A 15,520-nucleotide genomic window follows, 5' to 3' on the forward strand; every position below is an offset into this window, starting at 1 on the left:
TGGCTCTCGTATTGGACTGTTCAGCCACCAAAGAACTCACTTCAAGAGTGGAAGCAAGTCTTCCTCAATCCGACGGACTGCCTATGATGATGATGATGACACCCAGGTCGTGTTGCACCTCCCCTTTTACTAATCTGTCACCATTCAGATAATCTGCCTTCCTGTTTTTACCACCAAAGTGTATAACCTCACATTTATCTACATTATACCGCATCTGCCATGTATTTGCCCATTCACCTAACCTGTCGAAGTCACCCTGCAGCCCCTTAGCATCCTCCTCACAGCGCCATGCAGCTTAGTGTCATCTGCAAACTTGGAGATATTACATTCAATTCTTTTGTCTAACTCATTAATGTATATTGTAAATAGCTGGAGTCCCAGCACTGAACCTTGTGGTACCCAACTAGTCACTGCCTGCCATTCTGAAATTTATTCCTACTCTTTGCTTCCTGTCTGCCAACCAGTTTTCTATCCACATCAGTACATTACCCCTAATACCATGTGCTTTAATTTTGCACACTAATCTTTTGTGTGGGACCTTGTCTAAAGCCTTTTGAAAGTCTAAATACACCACATCCACTGGCTCCCCCTTGTCCACTCTACTAGTTACATCCTCAAAAAATTCATGAAGATTTGTCAAGCATGATTTCCCTTTCATAAATCCATGCTGACTTGGACAGATCCTGTCACTGCTTTCCAAATGCGCTGCTATTACATCTTTAATAATTGATTCCAGCATTTTCCCCACCACCGATATCAGGCTGACTGGTCTGTAATTCCCCGTTTTCTCTCCCCCTCCTTTTTAAAAGTGGGGTTACATTAGCTACCCTCCAATCCATAGGAACTGATCTGTGTCTATAGAATGTTGGAAAATAACCACCAATGCATCCACTATTTCTAGGGCCACTTCCTTAAGTACTCTGGGATGCAGACTATCAGGCCCTGGGGATTTATTGGCCTTCAATCCCATCAATTTTGCTAACACAATTTGCTGACTAATAAGGATTTTCTTTAGTTCCTCCTTCTCGCTAGACCCTTGGTCCCCTAATATTTCTGTAAGGTTATGTGTCTTCCTTAGTGAAGACAGAACCAAAGTATTTGTTCAATTGGTCTGCCATTTCTTTATTCCCCGTTATAAATTCACCTGATTCTGACTGCAAAGGACCCACATTTGTTTTCACTAATCTTTCTCTCTTCAGGTATCTGTAGAAGCTTTTGCAGTCAGTTTTTAAGTTCCCTGCAAGCTTACTCTCGTACTCTATTTTTCCCCCTCCTAATTAAACCCTTTGTCCTCCTCTGCTGAATTCTAAATTTCACCCAGTCCTCAGGTTTGCTGCTTTTTCTGGCCTATATGCCTCTTCCTTAGATTTAACACTATCCCTAATTTATCTTGTAAGCCACAGTTGAGCCACCATCCCCATTTTATTTTTATGCCAGACAGGGGTGTACAGTTGTTGAAGTTCATCCATGTGATCTTTAAATGTCTGCCATTGCCTATCCACCGTCAACCCTTCATGTATCATTCGCCAGCCTATCCTAGCCAATTCACATTTCATACCGTCGAAGTTACCTTTTAGTTCAGGACTCTAGTCTCTGAATTAACTGTGTCACTCTCCATCTTAATAAAGAATTCTACCATTATGGTAGAATTCTTCAGTATACAGAAGACACATCAAGTCGCTGGAGATATATCACCAACGATGTCTCCGCAAGATCCTGCAAATCCCCCGGAAGGACAGACGCACCAACATCAGTGTCCTCACCCAGGCTAACAGCTCCAGTATTGAAGCACTAACCACACTCGATCAGCTTCGCTGGGCAGGCCACTTAGTCCGCATGCCAGACGAGAGACTCCCTAAGCAATTGCTCTACGCGGAGCTCCTTCATGGTAAACGAGCCAAAGGTGGACAGCAGAAACGTTACAAGGATACCCTCAAAGCCTCCCTGATGAAGTGCGACATCACCACTGACACTTGGGAGACCCTGGCCAAAGACCACCCTAGGCGGAGAAAATGCATCTGGGAAGGCATTGAGCTCTTCGAATCTCAATGCTGCTGGCGTGAAGAGGTCAGGCACAGGCAGCGGAAGGAGCGTGCGTCAAATCAGTCCCACCCCACCTTCCCCCGACGAATATCTGTCCCACCTGTGACAGGGTCTGTGGCTCTCGTGTTGGACTGTTCAGCCACCAAAGAACTCACTTTAGAAATGGAAGCAAGTCTTCCTCGATTCCGAGGGACTGCCTATGATGTGATGATGATGAGCGTCAGTAAAAAAAAATATTTGATGTCTCTCAATTTATGCTGGTTTTCACACACACAATTTTCTTTCAAATTTTGGCTGAGCATAAAAACGGGGGAGGAAAAAAACACTGATTTTTAAAATCGGAAATAAAAACCGAATTTAATGCTTATTTGTAACATAGAGTTAAGACTAACAAATTTGTTGGGCCAATCATACTTTCTAAAGTGCAGGAAAAGGCCAGGGAGGAAATTTGTGGGGCTCTGGCACTAGTCACAATGGAATTGCTGAGCTCCATACGACCGGAAGCAGACAAGCATAATACAGTGTAGCGTCGCTATAATAAACCCTGCTTATAACAAACCCCTGCTTTTAACAATCCCAGTGGCAAGACCCGATTTTGTCAACGGAAATCAGCCTACTACAATGAACACTTAAGCGGGATCCACCTGGACCAGCAGACACAACAATGAAATTCAGGCCGAAGCCGACTCAAAGATAACCTACAGTAGTGCAAATCCCGCATGACGTATCTGTTCGTTGCCTGCCATCCGCTCACAAACTGCCATGAGGCAACGGATGTGAGAAACCAACTGGCACCAGGAAATGAGGGTGTGGAGGCACCTGGCACGAGGCATCATCTCAAAAATCAAATGCCCTATGCATTCCTATTATCTTCAAGTTTGGTCGGATCCTGGCTACATCCCCAAGATTCTTGCATAACTAAAGCCACCCCACCCCCCTCTTTTAGCACCTCACCTTATCAAACCCTCTCCCAGTATAAAAACCCCTTCACTTGTCCCCTAAGCTAGGAACTTCCTCCATTCCCCAAGTAAAGAATTTGTCCCAGGTGGGCAAGTCCCTTCCCAATATCACAGATATCAGCTTACTGATTATTGTTCCTAATATGGCCACATTATGATCCCACATCCAGGCATGGAATTTCTTGATATGATCAGATTAGAGTTCAAGTTCGGGAGAGTCCGAGAGCGGAAGTCCGTGAGTTCGGGAGGCCAGGAGTCCAAGGAGTAGGAGGGCCTGAGGTAGTGGAGGAATTCACTTTTGACGAGGATTGGAGAGGAGCGAGCAGTTTAAAAAGAGCAGGAGCAGGAGAGTCAGAGGAACAGTTTAAAAAGAGCGGGAGCCGGAGAAACGGAGCAGGTCGGGAGCAGCGAGGCCCATATAAGGGGGCCCAGCAGTCGGAAGGCCAGCTGGTGCAGGGGCAGAAGGTAAACAAAGAAGTAAAAATAAATCTAAGTGTGACGTCACAGCCAAGAGGGTAAGTGATTGGCTGGTGGATTGGTGAGTATTTAATCTTTTTCTTTTTCTTTTCTGATCAGTAAGAAACCTTTGGCATTGTTACCAATTAGGTTAATTTAAGGGTCATGCTCCTCTTGTGCTATGTGGGAAGTCAGGAATGCTTCCAGTGTCCCTGACAACTACATGTGCAGGAATTGTGCCCAGCTGCAGCTCCTTACAGACCGCATTGCAGCACTGGAGCTGTGCATGGATTCACTCTGGAGCATCCGCAATGCTGAGGAGGTCGTGAATAGCACGTTTAGCTCCTCCGACTCTCCGGCTCCCGCTCTTTTTAAACTGCCCGCTCCTCCAACTCTCCGGCTCATGCTCTTTTTAAACTGCCCACTCCTCTGACTCTCCGATCCTCGTCAGAAGTGAATTCCTCGCCTACCTCCAGTTGTGTAACCTTTACCGCAGCCAGATAGGGAATGGGTGACCATCAGGCAGGGCAGGAGTAGGAAGGTAGTGCAGGGGTCCCCTGCAGTCATCTCCCTCCAAAACAGATGCACCATCTTGGGTACTGTTAGGAGAGATGGCTCATCAGGGAAAGGCAGCAGCAGCCAAGTCCATGGCACCTGGAATGGCTCTGCTGCACAGGAGGGCAGGAAAAAGAGTGGGAGAGCTATAGTGATAGAGGATTCTATTGCAAGGGGAATAGGTAGGCGTTTCTGCGGCCGCAAACGAGACTCCAGGATGGTATTTTGCCTCCCTGGTGCAAGGGTCAAGGATGTCTCAGAGCAGCTGCAGCGCATTCTGGAGGGGGAGGGTGAACAGCCAGCTGTCGTGGTACATATAGCTACCAACGATATAGGTAAAAAGCGGGATGAGATCCTACAAGCTGAATTTAGGAGCTAGGAATTAAATTAAAAAGTAGGACCTCAAAGGTAGTAATCTCAGGATTGCTACCAGTGCCACGTACTAGTCAGAGTAGGAATTGCAGGAGAGCTCAGATGAATACATGGCTTGAGGAATGCTGCAATAGGGAGGAATTCAAATTCCTGGGACACTGGAACAGATGCTAGGGGAGGTGGGACCAGTACAAACCAGACAGTCTGCACCTGGGCAGGACCGGAACCGATGTCCTAGGCGGAGTGTTTGCTAGTGCTGTTCGGGAGGGTTTAAACTAAAAAGGCAGGGGGATGGGAATCTATGCAGGAAGGCAGAGGGAAGTAAAAAGGGGGCAGAAGCAAAAGGTAGGAAGGAGATAAGCAAGAGTGGAGGGCAGAGAAATCAAGGGCAAAAACCAAAAAAGGGCCACATTACAACATAATTCTAAAAGGACAAAGAGTGTCGAAAAAACAAGCCTGAAGGCTCTGAGTCTCAATGCGAGAACCATTCGTAATAAAGTGGATGATTTGACTGCGCAGATAGCTGTTAACAGATATGATGTAATTGGGATTACGGAGACATGGCTCCAAGGTAACCAAGGCTGGGAATTCAACATCCAGGGGTATTCAATATTCAGGAAGAACAAACAGGAAGGAAAAGGAGGTGGGGTAGCGTTACTGGTTAAAGAGGAGATTAACGCAATAGTAAGAAAGGACATTAGCGTGGATGATGTGGAATCTATATGGGTAGAGCTGCGAAACACCAAAGGGCAGAAAACATTAGTGGGAGTTGTGTACAGACCACTAAACAGTAGTAGGGAGGTTGGGGATGGCATCAAACAAGAAATTAGGGATGTGTGCAATAAAGGTACAGCAGTTATCATGGGTGACTTTAATCTACACATTGATTGGCCTAACCAAACTGGTAGCAATATTGTGGAGGAGGATTTCCTGGAGTGTATAAGGGATGGTTTCCTAGACCAATATGTCAACGAACCAACTAGAGAACAGGCCATCCTAGACTGGGTCTTGTGTAACGAGAGGGGATAATTAACAATCTCGTCGTGCAAGGCCCCTTGGGGAAGAGTGACCATAATATGGTAGAATTCTTCATTAAGATGGAGAGTGACACAGTTAATTCAGAGACGAGGGTCCTGAACTTAAAGAAAGGAAACTTCAACAGTACGAGATGTGAATTGGCAAGGATAGACTGGAGAATGATACTTAAAAGGTTGATGGTGGATAGGCAATGGCAGACATTTAAATATCACATGGATGAACTACAACAATTGTACATCCCTGTGTGGCGCAAGAATAAAAAAGGGAAGATGGCTCAACCGTGGTTAACAAGGGAAATCCAAGGAAGAGGCATATAAATTGGCCAGAAAAAGCAGCAAACCTGAGGACTGGGTGCAATTTAGAATTTAGCAGAGGAGGACTAAGGTTTAATTAGGAGGGGGAAAATAGAGTATGAGTGTAAGCTTGCAGGGAACATAAAAACTGACTGCACAAGCTTCTATAGATATGTGAAGAGAAAAAGAGTCGTGAAGACTAATTTAGGTCCCTTGCAGTCAGAATCAGGGGAATTCATAATGGGGAACAAGGAAATGGCAGACCAATTGAACAAATAGTTTGGTTCTGTCTTCACTAAGGAAGACACGAATAACCTCCCGAAAATACTAGGGGACCGAGGGTCTAGCGAGAAGGGGGAACTGAGGGAAATCCTTATTAGTCAAGAAATGGTGTTAGGAAAACTGAAGGGACTGAAGGCCGATTAATCCCCAGGGCCTGATAGTCTGCATCCCAGAGTACTTAAGGAAGTGGCCCTAGAAATAGTGGATGCATTGGTAGTCATTTTCCAACATTCAATGGACTCTGGTTCAGTTCCCATGGATTGGAGGGTAGCTAATGTAACCCCACTTTTTAAAAAAGGAGGGAGAGAGAAAACAGGGAATTATAGATCGGTTAGCCGGACATCAGTGGTGGGGAAAGTGCTGGAATCAATTATTGAAGATGAAATAGCAGCGCATTTGGAAAGCAGTGACAGGATCGGTCCAAGTCAGCATGGATTTATGAAAGGGAAATCATGCTCGACAAATCTTCTAGAGTTTTTTTTGAGGACGTAACTAGTAGAATGGATAAGGGAGAACCAGTAGATGTGGTGTATTTGCACTTTCAAAAGGCTTTTGACAAGGTCCCACACAAGAGATTCGTGTGCAAAATTAAGGCACATGGTATTGAGGGTAATGTATTGACGTGGATAGAGAACTGGTTGGCAGACAGGAAGCAAAGAGTGGAAATAAATGGGTCCTTTTCAGACTAGCAGGCAGTGACTAGGGAGTGCCGCAGGCTTCAGTGCTGGGACCCCAGATATTTACAATATACATTAATGATTTAGACGAAGGAATTGAATGTAATATCTCTAAGTTTGCAAATGACACCAAGCTGGGTGGCAGTGTGAGCTGCGAGGAGGATGCTAGGAGGCTGCAGGGGGACTTGGACAGGTTAGGTGAGTGGGCAAATGCATGGCAGATGCAGTATAATGTTGATAAGTATGAGGTTATCCACTTCGGTGGCAAAAACAGGAAGGCAGATTATCTGAATGGTGACAGATTAGTAAGAGGCCTGGGTATCATGATACATCAGTCATTGAAGGTAGGCATGCAGGTACAGCAGGCAATAAAGAAAGCAAATGGCATGCTGGCCTTCAAAGCGAGAGGATTTGAGTATAGGAGCAGTTGTACAGGGCCTTGGTGAGAGCACACCTTCAGTAGTGTGTGCAGTTTTGGTCTCCTAATCTGAGGAAGGACATTCTTGCTATTGAGGGAGTGCAGCGAAGGTTCACCAGACTGATTCCCGAGATGGCAGGACTGACATATGAAGAAAAACTGGATTGACTAGGCTTATATTCACCAGAATTTAGAAGAATGAGAGGGGCTCTCATAGAAACATATAAAATTCTGACGGGATTGGACAGGTTAGGTGCAGGAAAAATGTTCCCAATGTTGGGGAAATCCAGAACCGGGGTCACAGTCTAAGGATAAGGGGTAAGCGATTTAGAACCGAGATGAGGAGGATCTTTTTCATTGAGAATTGTAAACCTGTGGAATTCTCTACCACAGAAAGTTGTTGCAGCCAGTTCGTTAGATATATTCAAAAGGGAGTTAAATGTGGCCCTTATGGCTAAAGGGATCAAGGGATATGGAGAGAAAGCAGGAATGGGGTACTGAAGTTGCATGATCAGCCATGATCATATTGAATGGTGGTGCAGGCTCGAAGGGCCAAATGGCCTACTCCTGCACCTCCTTTCTATGTTTCGAGAGAATTCATCAACTGTATGAGCATTAGAAAATAAAGAAGCAACCACAACATTGGTTCCCCCAGATGGGCAAGAGTGAGGCAGAGCAGACCATTGACTCATGGAACAAACCACATTAGGTCATCAGGCATGAAAAGGACCAAGTAATGTTGCATCATTACTGGACACATACCCGACCAAGATTTGAAAAGAAATAAAAGCGCAGACACAAAAAAAACAAAAATATTGCACAAAAAAAACCATCAAATCTGCAAAAAAAATACAACCACTCACTCGGTCGACCATGGTATCTATACCAAATTTAAATTAATCCTGAATGCAAATATGCCATGCTTTTGGTCTTCATGCCAAACAACATGTTCGACATCCTTTCTTTTCACAAGAAACACAGTAATTGTGATTCATCAAAATTAGATCTATGTCACTTATGCATGAAAGGGATTCAGTAAAGTCATGGGTGTTTAAGCTTTGCTCTCGTGTTATACGTCATTTCAATACTTTGATGAGATTATTGCCTTTTAATTTCTCCTACGACCCCATTATAACACAAAATTAATATATGCTTCAGCAAGTAAAACGTGACAATTCAGCCTTTAAGCTGCCAGCAGATTCAGGGAAACCCCAGAACATTGGGTTGATTAGTTTTGTAAGGTTCACTTTGTGCACTGAAATGCTGGGGAAAAACAGTATTAAGATCAACAAAACTACACAAACATCAGGGATAGCATTTTACAGTAATACACTAAAAATATAAATCATAAACATGACATATATTTTGCTGGAGCAGGCATCTCAATCTGTCCTGTCAGTTCGACTTGCACGTGCACATTTAGGTGTAAAATTAAAATTCCTACAAAGTTGTAGTGTGGGCTGATAAAGGCACAGCGAGGGCAACAGGGCATTTGGAACCTTGATGAACTGTTGGGACAAACAATGGGCTGGAAATTGCAGTCGGAGGCTTCCCGCGGGTGAATGCCTCCGAACAGCAAGAAAAGTATGCACCTACCTGGTGTCTCCGTATCTTCGAAGACTCGCGTTCCTGGGCCTGAATTCACGGCGCGGCTCTCGACAATGTGGACCATTTCCCATACCTTGGGAGCCTTTTGTCAACAAAAGCAGACATTGATGCGGAGATTCAACACCGCCTCCAGTGCAGCCTTCAGCCACCTGAGGAAAAGAGTATTCGAAGACCAGGCCCTCAAATCTACCACCAAGCTCGTGGTCTCATCACATCAGCATCATCATCATCATCATCATAGGCAGTCCCTCGGAATTGAGGAAGATTTGCTTCCACTTCTAAAGTGAGTCCTTTGGTGGCTGAACAGTCCAATGCGAGAGCTACAGACCCTGTCACAGATGGGACAGACATTCGTTGGGGGAAGGGGTGGGGTGGGACTGATTTGTCGCACACTCCTTCCGCTGCCCGCGCCTGACCTCTTCACACTCGCGACGTCGAGATTCGAAGGGATCAACATTCCTCCCGGGTGACCTTTCTCAACCTAGGGCGGCCCTCAGCCAGGGACTCCCAGGTGTCAGTGATGTTGCACTTTACCAGGGAGGCTTTGAGGCTGTCCCCTCTGCTTTGGGACAATGTTTATATCAATGCTGGATCGGATTAGGCGATGGTCCGTCCAGCAGTCGTCCGCTCCTGTCATGGCGCGGGTGAATTTCAAATTCAGTTGGAAGGTGAGAAAGTTGGATCTCAAAGCAGTGTCCTATGCTTAAACAAAGGAGATATACAAAGGTATAAAGGCAGAGTTGGCTAAGGTGGACTGGGAAAATGGATTAAAATGTAGGATGGTTGATGAGCAGTGACAGACATTAAAGGAGATATTTCATAACTCTCAACAAAAATATATTCCAATGAGAAGGAAAGACTAAAAGAGAAAGGATAAGCATCCGTGGCTAACTAAGGAAATAAGGGATAGTATCAAATTGAAAACAAGGGCATACAAAATGGCCAAGACTAGTGGGAGGTAGAAAACTTTTAAAAGCCAGCAAAGAACGACTAAAAAAAAAAAGAGTGTAAAGATAGATTATGAAAGCAAACAGGCACGAAATATAAAAACAGATAGTAAGAGTTTCTTCAGGTACTGTACATAAAATGGAAAAGAGTGGCTAAAGTAAATGTTGGTCCCTCATAGCTTGAGGTTGGGGAATTAATAACGGGGAACAGGGAAATGGCAAAGACTTTGAACAAATATTTTGTATCAGTTTTCACGGTAGAAGACGCTAAAAACATCCCAATAATGGACAATCAAGGGGCTATAGGGAGGGAGGAACTTAATATAATCACTATGACTAAAGAAGTAGTACAGGTTGAACCTCCCTTATCCAGAACCCTCGGGACTTGGCCTATTCTGGATAAGGAATTTTTCTGGACAAGAGATGGTCACATTAAATTGGATGGTACAGGTACTGAGCAAGGGTTTATCGGGGCTGGCTGGCTTGGTGATGGGAGTGCGGCAGAGGGATCATGGGGGGGGCGAGGGCAATTGCAGGAGTCGGCAGCGAGGAAGGACTTCAATTTGTTCATGTCGGAGTTCTGCGCATGCGCCACCCGGGAATGGTTCTGAACAAGGGGAGGTTCCGGATAAGGGAGGTTCAACCTGTACTCGGTGAAATAATGGGACTAAAGGTAGCTAAGACCCCTGGATCTGATGGCTTGCATTCTAGGGTCTTAAAAGAAGTGGCTGCAGAGATATTGGATGCATTGATTGTAATCTACCAAAATTCCCTGGATTCTGGGGCGGTCCAAGCGGATTGGAAAACCGCAAATGTAACGCCCCTATTTAAAAAAGGAGGCAAACAGAAAGCAGGAAACTATAGACCAGTTAGCCCAACATCTGTCGTTGGGAAAATGCTGGAGTCCATTATTAAGGAAGCAGTAGCAGGACATTTGGAAAAGCATGATCCAATCAAGCAGTGTCAACATGGTTTTATGAAAGGGAAGTCATGTTTGACAAATTTGCTGGAGTTCTTTGAGGATGTAATGAGCAGAGTGGATAAGGGGGAAACCAGTGGATGTGGTGTATTTGGATTTTCAGAAAGCATTCGATAAGGTGCCACATAAGAGGTTACTGCACAAGATAAAAGCTCATGGGGTTGGGGGTAATATATTAGCATGGATAGAGGATTGGCTAACAGAAAACAGAGAGTCAGGATAAATGGGGCATTTTCCAGTGGGCAAACAATAACTAGTGGGGTACCGCAGGGATCGGTGCTGGGGCCTCAACTATTTACAATCTATATGGATGATGGGAACGAGTGTAATGTACCCAAGTATGCTGATGATACAAAGATGGGTGGGAGAGCAAATTGTGAGGAGGCCACAAGAAATCTGCAAAGGGATATAGACAGGCCAAGTGAGTTGGCAAAAATTTGGCAGATAGAGTATAATGTGGGAAAATATGAGGTTATCCACTTTAGCAGAAAAAATAGAAAAGCAAAATATAATTTAAATGGAGAAATATTGCAAAGTCCTGGGGGTCCTTGTGCATGAAACACAAAAAGTTAGTATGCAGGTACAGCAAGTGATCAGGAAGGTCAATGGACTGTTGGCCTTTATTGCAAGGGGGATGGAGTATAAAAGCAGAGAAATCCTTCTGCAACCGTACAGGGTGTTGGTGAGACCACACCTAGAGTACTGCGTACAGTTTTAGTCTCCGTATTTAAGGAAGGATTATACTTGCATTGGAGGTTGCTCAGAGAAGGTTCACTAGGTTGATTCTGGAGATGAGGGGGTTAACTTATGAAGATAGGTTGAGTAAGTTGGGCATATACTCATTGGAGTTCAGAAGAATGAAAGGTGATCTTATCGAAACATATAAAATAATGACAAGGTGGATGCAGAGAGGATAGTTCCACTCATAGGGGAAACTAAAACTAGGGGACATAAGTCTCAGCATAAGGGGGCGCCCATTTGAAACTGAGAGGAGGAGAAATTTCTTAGATGGTTGTAAATCTATGGAATTCTCTGCCCCAGAGAGCTGTGGAGGCTGGGTCATTGAATATATTTAAGGTGGAAATAGACAGATTTTTGAGCAATAAAGGGTTATGGGGAGTGGGCAGAGAAGTGGAGCTGAGTCCATGATTAGATCAGCCATGATCTTATTAAATGGCAGAGCAGGCTCAAGGGGCCAAATGACCTACTCTTGCTCTTATTTCTTATGTTCATATGTTCTTTTGTCAATAGGTCGCCTCCAATTCACACACTTTCATTTTTGCTAATAGTCTCTTGTGTGGAACCTTACTGAATGCCTCGAAGTCCATATAACATCCTTAGACATCTGATCAAGGTGTTTAAAATGTTAAAAGGATTTGATTGAGTAGATACAGATAAATTATTTTCCTGTAGGGGAAATAAAAAAATAAGGGAACATAATCTTAAAACTGGAGCTAAGCTATTCAGGAGCCAAATCAGAATGCACCATTTCCACACAAAGAGTAGCAGAAATCTGGAACTTTCACTGCCAAAAGGCTGTAGATGCTGAGACGATTATTGCTTTCAAGACAGAGATAGGTTTTTGTTAGGTAAGGGTATCAAGGGATATGGATTAAAGCAGGTAAATTGAGTTGAGGTACAGATCAGTCAAGATCTAATTGAATGGCTCGAGGGATTGAATGGCTTACTCCTTATGTTCCCAATAACTCAGAGTTGCAATATAAGGATAGCACATTCTGTTTGATTGACTGCTGACAACACAATTGACCTGCCTCGTTGATGATAGCACAATGACAATCAACAGCACAATGACTATTTACACCTCAGCCAATCCTGCATTGCCGTACTGACAATACGCGATTTACGGTTAGTGATTAGGGTCAGGCGTTAGGGCTTCAGAGCTCAGGATTAGATGTTGGGACTTCTGAGCTTAGGGTCAGGCTTTAGGGCTTTAGAGTTTAGTATTAGGGATAGAAACAGTTTATTTTTATTATTGCCAATGCTTTGTCAAGAGCAGAAGCTGCTATTGATGGGCCATCCTTGTTGTCTGTATATTCTTGGCTTTATTCAAGAAAGATCTCGAGTGTGCGATTCCTAATGTTCTCAGCTTCCAATAAAACTACAGATTATTCCACCTACATGGTGTCTGTAAATAACTGGGGATTGGAGACACTGGGGATTGAAATTGCCCCACGCCAGATTGGGGGCGGTAACCTTCCGAGGACCGGGACTTTGAGCCCAGAGCGCAAGTCCCAGCCCCGCCGATGAATTGGGCTTACCACCCCTCAAAAGGAAGCGGAGCGCTATCTCTGGCTCTCCACTTCCTTTGGGGGGGGGGGGGGGGGGGGGGGGGTGGTCACTACTGGGGATAAATGTTCCACACTACACGGATGCTTTGCTTCAACCTAAAGGGGAGGGCCGCTGTGCACTCTGCACAGCCTGATGGCCTTCACTGGGCCACCAGAGCAGTGTGCGACCGGGCCAGCAGCCCAGCACCCAAGATGGAGTGCCGGGCTGCACGATGGCGGCCTGGACCACGGTAGGGCCACCATGGTCGAGCTGACCCAAGAGTCGGTCGACAAAAAAAGATGGCAGCCTAGGGCGCTGGCGCCCTCCCCTTTAATGGCAGCCAGAGATGCTAACGGGGCTACAAAATGGGGCAATTTCACCCCCACTGCCTGTTGGGTTTTGCATCTTACCACAGCCATCATGAAGTTTGGAGCAGAGATCTGGACCTTAAACCTCAACTCAAAGCCTGTTCCCTTCCCAGCTGTTGGCATGTTTCCGCCATTTGCTCGGATTATTCTGGACTTGCAGTCCCACCACACCCACCATCATCAACTCCAACCCGGGCTATCGAGGTGTAAACACCCGGCAACACTTTATCTGACGGTCCCTCCCCCTCACCTGATGGTCCTCACGACGAAGTAGACGACGACGAGGGCGGTGACAGCGACCAGCACATAGAGGGCCCGCTGGATCATCATGGTCTGATCCCTGCCGGGCGCGTTGCTGTACTCGCCGCCCTTCTTTGCCTTGCCTCCCGCCCCCAGCGCCGGGCTGCTGCTGTTGGCACGGCCAGCTGTGCTGGGGCCGGTCCCGGGACTGGTGGCGTTGTCGCGGCGTACCTGCACGCCCAACATTATGTTCCCAGCCCACATCAGCAGCCAGAGCAGCTGAGGCCTGCACTGCCTGGCCTCCATCACTCGCTCCCCCACAGCCGCAGGTGGCGGTTGGGCTAAGGCCAGGCTCGCTCCGCCGGCCCCGCGCTGTGTTATTGCAGAGCGCGCTCGCAACCGTGACTGGACCAGCGCGCGGCGTCACCAGGAGCGCACGGGCACTGACGTCAGCGAACGCGTAAGGGACGCCGATTGTTTGTTTCCTCTGTAGAACCGCCACGTGGAGGGAGGGGAATTACAATGCATTTCTTCTCAGGGGAGGAGAGGCTGCTGATGGTGTATTGCAATGCATTTCTGCTCAGAGGAGGAGAGGTTGCTGCTGCTGTACTGTAATGCATTTCTGCTCAGGGGAGGAGAGGCTGCTGTATTGAAATGCATTTCTGCCCAGAATGAAAAAGAAAGACTTTTATATAGCGCCTTTCACAACCACAGGCTATCTCAAAGTGCTTTACAGCCAATTATGTACTTTTGGAGTGTAGTCACTGTTGTAATGTGGGAAACACAACAGCCAATATTCGCATAGCAACCTCCCACAAACAGCAATGTGATAATGACCAGATAAACTGTTTTTGTTATGTTGATGAGGGATAAATATTAGCAATTTATTGCAATATATTTCTGCTCGGGGGAGAAGAGGCTGCTGCTTTGCAATACATTTCTGCCAAAGGGGAGGAGAGGCCTCAAAGTATTCTTCATAATGTGCTCGAGAAATAATTTTTCTTTATTCTTCAGTATGAAAACATTTTGAGAAGTTTTTTTTTGACTATTAACTGTATCAATAGAAAAGATCAGTTCCTGCTCTAGATCTTTCGCTGCTATAGATAACGTGTTACTCTTTCAACCTTATGTCTTTCAACTGCAGGCCTTGACTTTTAATTTTGGTTACTGCAGGTATTAGCCTGTTAATGTCTGCTGGGAAAGTTGTCACTCTGCTACAAATAATGATAGAGTGAATCTATGGAATCTACCGTGCTGTTAAACGGTGGTTTTAGATGGCTGGAGTCCAGGAACATACATTCCAACCAACATTACTAGCAAAAGTTGGCCTACAGCTTCAAAAAAGCTGACAGTGCCAGAAAGACCTTTATGACCTTTTCAAAACTAATTACGCAGGTTTTCTATCTTAAGCTGATGTACATAACATTCCCTCACTTGTATTAGAGGGAAAAAACAGAAATATGTAAAAGCTTGAAGTAAGAAAATCAAACGAAGGGATACAATTGTTTTTTTATTTTTACAGCCACTTTCCTAAATCACCCCTCACCTAGTTCACAGACACTCTTCCTGCCACAAATTCTCAAAGCCACTGTCAAGGCTTCACCAAGGATGTGGTCACAGAACTCTGCCACTTCCTGCAACCAGACCTGTCACCTTAGAGTAGGGCGTCCATGGCTCTCCCAATTGTCCTCAAAGTCACCCTGGCCCTCAATTTCTTCACCAGTCTGCAGTAGGAGACATAGCTAACATCTCGTTAATTTGCCCTACAGTGAGCTGGCACTTGAGCTACCCTTTTTCTCTGACCTGGCTGCAGCCCACTCGTGCCCAGTGACTCACCACGTGTGAATTCCGCCTCTATACCACCCTCTAAAGTTGGCGTAGTGCCATTTTCTGTGCTTGTGTCTGCAAATGTCAAATGCAGTGCCGGTGTCTCTTCGTCTCCTCCGTCAATTTGCAGATGTGCATCCGTGACTTTAGGGACAGGCTGTGCTGCTGG

General features: G+C 45.5%; 1 protein-coding gene across 1 annotated transcript in view; it reads right to left on the bottom strand.

Moving 5' to 3' along the window:
• LOC139235020 (membrane protein FAM174A-like) overlaps window positions 1-13,940 on the bottom strand; it is a 91,479-nt gene extending 77,539 nt beyond the window's left edge. The window contains exon 1 of the mRNA XM_070866146.1: window positions 13,535-13,940. Within this exon, the coding sequence (XP_070722247.1) occupies window positions 13,535-13,830 (296 nt within the window). The 5' untranslated portion in view covers window positions 13,831-13,940. The remainder of the gene's footprint in view (window positions 1-13,534) is intronic.
• Window positions 13,941-15,520: the final 1,580 nt, after the last annotated feature.

This window comes from Pristiophorus japonicus, chromosome 1 (genome assembly GCF_044704955.1).
Source record: "Pristiophorus japonicus isolate sPriJap1 chromosome 1, sPriJap1.hap1, whole genome shotgun sequence".
Classification (NCBI taxonomy): Eukaryota; Metazoa; Chordata; class Chondrichthyes; family Pristiophoridae; genus Pristiophorus; species Pristiophorus japonicus.